This window comes from Pantherophis guttatus, chromosome 3 (assembly GCF_059756535.1).
Source record: "Pantherophis guttatus breed Tessera chromosome 3, ASM5975653v1, whole genome shotgun sequence".
Lineage (NCBI taxonomy): Eukaryota > Metazoa > Chordata > Lepidosauria > Squamata > Colubridae > Pantherophis > Pantherophis guttatus.
Genome location: NC_142065.1, coordinates 163,229,505 through 163,235,504, shown reverse-complemented (window position 1 = coordinate 163,235,504; position 6,000 = coordinate 163,229,505). Strand labels below are relative to the sequence as shown.

General features: G+C 36.5%; 1 protein-coding gene across 14 annotated transcripts in view; it reads right to left on the bottom strand.

Annotated features, from left to right (window-relative positions):
* Nucleotides 1–2,229: 2,229 nt before the first annotated feature.
* The window catches only part of PPP4R1 (protein phosphatase 4 regulatory subunit 1), a 40,744-nt gene continuing 36,973 nt past the window's right edge, over nt 2,230–6,000 (bottom strand). For all 14 annotated transcript variants that reach the window (XM_087891313.1, XM_087891314.1, XM_087891320.1 and 11 more), the window contains 4 exons: nt 5,277–5,397; nt 5,053–5,187; nt 4,366–4,507; nt 2,230–2,448 (listed from right to left, as the gene is read on the bottom strand). In XM_087891313.1, the coding sequence (XP_087747439.1) occupies nt 2,285–2,448; nt 4,366–4,507; nt 5,053–5,187; nt 5,277–5,397 (562 nt within the window). In that variant the 3' untranslated portion in view covers nt 2,230–2,284. The remainder of the gene's footprint in view (nt 2,449–4,365; nt 4,508–5,052; nt 5,188–5,276; nt 5,398–6,000) is intronic.

Genomic DNA, 6,000 nt, shown 5'->3' with positions numbered 1-6,000 from the left:
CCAACTGCTTTGCCAAGCCGTAATTAAACTAAACCGCAGTATACCTGAATGGCCAGTTTGCAATTTGAGTGTGTTCTCTTCAGTTGTATAGCAGCGCATGTGCGGAAAGCCAAACATCAACTTTTCAGATAGCATAATACCAACTATTTATATTTCCGCCCTATGTTACTGCCTCTCCCATCAACAGAATTAAGCTAGAGACCACAGTAGGCGAAGTAGAAACTTCCCTTCCCCCCCCCCCACAAAAAAAACCCTCACCTGAGCATCCACAGAGAATGTGGCTTCCCCAGTGAATGCCCCTTCAAAGCATTTTGGAGAAGTGATTTTATCAAGAACAACAAGTGACAAGTTCCCAAAAGCCATTTTCCCCTAGTCCTTGCTCAGCTTTCTTGAAGAATTGGTGTGAAGACCTACCCTACTGTATCTAGTACATTGAGTGAAAAGTCTATTATATCATTAACTAAAAACAGGCATGCAAAACCCTAATGTTTATATCTAACATATAATATGTTGATAAATTCAAATATTTTCCCAGAAATGAGAACAAATGCCTACTATTAACAAAATTTAAAGAATTCACAGGAAGGTATTTTTATGAATTCCCATCCCAGTGTCTTACTATGCTGAGGTATTCACACAGCAGTAGCAATAGCACTTAGACCAGTGATGGTGAACCTTTTTGGCACTGAGTGCCCAAACTGGGCTATGTGGGTGCGCGCGGATGCATGCGCCGGAGCCCCGGAAACCCAAAGACCAGCTGGCTCTGCGTGCCACCTTTGGCATGCGTGCCATAGGTTAGCCATCATGGACTTAGACTCATATACCATCTCATATTGCTTTACAGCACACTCTGGGCAGTTTACAATGTCAGCATATTGCCCCCAACAATCTGGATCCTCATTTTGCCGACCTTGGAAGGATGGAAGGCTGAGTCAACTATGACCCCCATCAGATTGAACTCCAGACTGTGGACAGAGTTAGCTTGTAATACTGCATTCTAACCATTGCACCACCAGGGTTCTTAAGCACTTTGGCATTTATAAATCTACTGCAATCCTAAAAACAGATACTTGCATATAATCAAGGTTCAAAAAACAGGCTAAGTCATATTTTTTCCTCCCTAAAATATCTTCGTTTCAATTTGAGGCTATGAAAATATATAAATACTAGTTGTACAGATGTTTTCTCCAGTAGAATCAGGATATTCAACTATTTTTTAGGAAAACATGGGAATCAAAACACACTGACATAATCATGCTAATTTAAACCTGCATTTTTATGCACATTTGAATAACCGAACAGGGACAAGTTTTTATAAAAAACAGTTCTTAGTTTCAAGGGATTACATGGCATTAAGAAAAGGAAAGTTCATTCTTATTAATAAATTTTTTATTCTGAGAAGGAAAGAACATGTTATCACAACAGTTTGAAATAGCATGATTAAAGACTGCAGCACTCCCACGAGTGGTCCAAGATATGTACAGTATATGAAGAAAAAGTTGCACCTCAGAACCGATCATGATCAAGTTTAAAATACCTGACTTGAAGTACATGTGCTATTAGATTTCCTTCAGGTCATGACCAGCATGAAAAAAAATCAAATATCAGGACACAGGTACTCAGCATAGATTTCTGCTTACAGACACAGCAATATGCTGTGTTTTAAGGGTTAAAATCAGATTGTGGTTTAATGTTGGCACTGAATCCTTAAGGTGAGAAAAACAAAACACCAAACTTCTACTTTTCCCTCATTTACACATCAAAACTATTCGCACTTAAGGATGTGCCCAGCTGCACACAAATTTAAGTCTTTTCAAAGATTAAAAACTTTAATAGCTAATACTGGAGACAGCTTCTTTGCTTCTCGGTATAAATCGGCCAGCTATTGGTTCCTAAGAAAGAAAGAGTTTGCTAAGGTAACTCTTTGACAGAAAACAAATGACAGTCTCTGGAAATCACTCCCTTTCTACACTGAAAATGCTCAGACAATTCAAGTTTCACATATTCAGGAAGACAGAAGATTTAAGGCTCTGGTGACAAATACAATCCTCTGAGCAAAGTTTTTCTAGAGTCAAGATTCAACACATAACGGGTTTTCCTTGACTCCAAAATTCTTGATCTCAGATTTAGATAACATCCAACTGAAGTTAAGTCTGGCAAGATATTCTCTCCTCTGTGGAAAAGAGGTTTCAGTAATCCATGTTAGGAGCACTTGACGATTGCCTACAATTTTGTAATGTTTGTTCTCTTTTATTAAAATTATACCAACATTCAGGAACTACTTTTAGTAAGTTGAAGAGGCTGTGCTCATAGCATCATCAGAAATTTTGGTACTGGCCGGGTGGATGCTTGCAAAATACTTGACATCATTGTCATTATCCATCTGGAGGGCCACGATTGTCTGTTCTACAGCCTCTTGATGGGAATTAACACACATCAGAAAATATTCTGTATTGGGGGGGGGGGGGGGGGAACAAAGGAAATGGGAAGGGAATGAATTATTATTAATCATGCTCCAATCCGCATGCAGGAAATAGCAAATATTGGTCATCAAAACCAGGGTGTGGCAGAAATGAAATATAATTTAAAGTCCACAGGAGCCAAGAGATTGTTTTCTTTTTCCCTCATTTAGTGTTCCTATCTTCCTTTGCCTCAATCCAGATAATAAACAATGGTGGATCTACTTCTTCAATCAGTAATCTCATTCTGGCTTCTGGACCACTTCCTTACTGTAAACCTAGCCTACTTTGCATTTTTAATTAAAAATCATTGATTCTACTTGATGTGTCCTTTTTACCCTGCAAAATTCAGGATGAATTTTTTACCTTTTTTTTTTCTCTCCTCCATTTCCCAATGTCCTTCCATGTTTACAGGTCCTTTCTCCCAAATTACGCTTCTGTCTCTTCCTTATTATATTACCTTCCTAAGTCTTTTCTAAGCTATCAGCTTTTGCCAATAAAATCTCTTTATTGTGCAGTATTTTCTTTCCAACTCATTTTCTATTCACATTCTTAATCCCATAAATATTTTTCTCCATTGTTTTCTATATTCAGTCTGTCTTTTATTTTTCCTCCCAGTTACTAATCTTTTCAAAAATCATTTATCAGGTGCCTCTTATTTCTCATGCTGTATAAAAAGGAGAACATTTTTGAAAGCAAGAGATCTTTCTTTCACTATAATATATATAGTTTGGAAGGAATAGAATGTAAAATGTAATCTTATCAAATATATTCCAATCCTGTCCAGTGGACTTACTCCCCATACATATGTTCAGGATTGCAGATTTGTTCATGAGTACATGCCAAATATCTTCAACTATAAGGGAATCACAATCTATTTAGTCACTAAAGCAGGAATGGGCAACTATTTTGATATTAGGAGCTGCTCTTTTTATTTTGTTTTGTTTTGAAAGCTAAAGTGGGTATGTATAATGGTGTGTGAGAATGGCCTTGAGGGAAGAGGGGAAGATATGTTGCCCAGGAAACAGAAAAAAGGGAGGAATCTCCAGTGGTTTAATAGTGAGAGGAAGAAACTTAGGAAGGACCCACCCTAACTGATCAGGCAGTTAAAAAGAACAGCAGGAGAGCTGTACATTTAGACTTGCGAAATTCTGTGAATGTAACCTTACAACACAGTAGAATTAGCTCATCTTGTTGTTGCCTGAGTGGTTTAACTATAGGATCCGCATTTACTTAATGATTGCTGCATTCGCCTAATGACTGCTGCATTCACTTAATGACCACTGCAAAAAAGGTAGTAAAATTGGGCATGGCCATCTGATGACTCACTAAATGACTAGCATGACTTACGACTGTAATTCCTAGATCCATTATGGTCAAAAATTGAGGACTACCTGTAACATCATAAAGAACAGAGATAAACCTTTTCACCCATTTGGTTTGTGTTGTGGGGAGACTTTTTTTTAAAAAACAATGTTTTAAGCCTCTCCAAGAATTATTGGAATTCTCTTGGATCCCACCCCTGCATTATAGGAAGAGTTTTTACATCTGAGACTTCAGACAGCCTTGATCTTGAACTGATTTAATTAAATATTACCTGGAGAGAAAACTGGTTAGAATTAGGAGAGGCAAATTCTGTACTTCCTGAGTACTTTCTACCTACCTATAATAATATCTCCGTTTCTCCCTTGTTCAAACCTGACTCTTAGAAAACTTTAAAACCCCCTAAATTTTGGCTAAAATACTCTCCACATTCTAATTTAGTTCAAAAATTACAATCCAGTTTAAAACAAAGGATTACTCAGTGGTCCTTGTCATTCCCTTCTAGATAATAAGCACATAGGAAATTACTTTCAAGATAACAGGAAAGACAGCAAGGCAATTTGATAAGTTTAGTACCACCAACCTTTTTCTAGAAGTGTTTGTCTTAAGGTCTTTGCAAGCAGGACTCTAACGTTTGGAACTCTGTCTGAGGCCAAGTGTAGCAAATGGGGTAGTAGATACTCAGCAAAGTGATCCATTGGCAGGCAGTCGTCTTCTATAATAGTCTGAAAAAGAATGATATCTAAAAACACCTGCTTCATTAAACCAATGTTCAATGGTAGACAGTGAGGTGAGCAATAAAAGCTTAAAGTAGCATGGAACAAGAATCTATGTCAGATTTGGGCTTTTTTTTTTCTTTTCTTTCTGGCTTTGATGTTCTTCTCCTATTCAGCCTCTTCTTTCTCATCTTGTCATAAATCCAATCAGTCAGTCAGTTAAATTCTTCTTTTGGATAATGAAATATGTAACAATTACACTAAATCACACTAAATCCTGGCTTGTTCAACTACGTATTTGAAATAGGCCACAAATGCCTGTGATCATATAATCTGCTAAATAAATTATGCTAAACTTTGGTAATTAAATTGATGTAATTAAATTAATTACTAAAGAATTAATTGGATTAATAACTAATTAAATTAGATTGAGAAAATGATCAACATTTGCCATTTTTCATGCGTTGCATTTTAAAATGCAAAATAATTCAGTACTGAAAATGGAGGAGCCTCAGACAATAGTGATTATGAAGAGGTAGAAGAATAATTCTTACCTGGCAAATAAAGACAAATGCTTGTCGACCAGACCACTTTGGACATCTGCAGAATCTTTCAATCAGTTCATTCATAAGATCAATCACAAATGTTGGTGTTGGAGCATTGTACAGCTTCTTTACCATTTCACTAACCTAGAAAACATGGTCCATTACGTAAATCAATCGCTAAAATAGTTGGTGCATTAAACTGTTGTGTTCAAGGACTGCTTTTTAACTTATACCAGCTTGTAGGAAATCCATCGAACAGAAGAAACCTTGTCTGCACAAAGGTTGAGGGCAATAGGTCGCAGATAATCATATATGTCTCTGGGACTATACAGATCAAGAAGCAAAATCAGCTGCCTACAGGAATAGAAAAAATAAAACAAGAGGTCATAATTATTTTCAAAAATCACAATAATTATTTTATTACAATTAATGAAAGTTAATGAGCTGACCATATGCTAATTTATTATTTATTTGCAACTGTCTTAAAATATAACAAACCTTTGAAGATCACTATTATTCAAACCCCTACTGAAATAAGACTGTTACAGGGGCTTTCTCTCAAAACTAATTATTGGGGCAATAATTTTAGAGTGCTGATTGTTAATCTCTGGAGTTGAATTGATCTCTAGAGAGATAAAACCAGAGAATGATGGTATGATTTGCCAAATACAGTGCATGGGGGCAGCAATATGCCTAAAGATATATGCGGAGTTTCTGTAAGAATCTACTACACCTACTCCTATTCCCGCCGTTACTATTACTATTATGACCTATACTAATATGCTGTTTCATAATATCAGAGCCATCACAGAAAAATATTGTTGCTTGGTTTCCATCATTTATTTTATGGAAATGCAAATTCCCTAATGGTTTCCTCTACTTGAAAACACAGAATGAGTTGGTTCTAGTTGCAATGCTTAAATTGTCTTGTATCAAGCCATATAGAGTCTGAGAGGC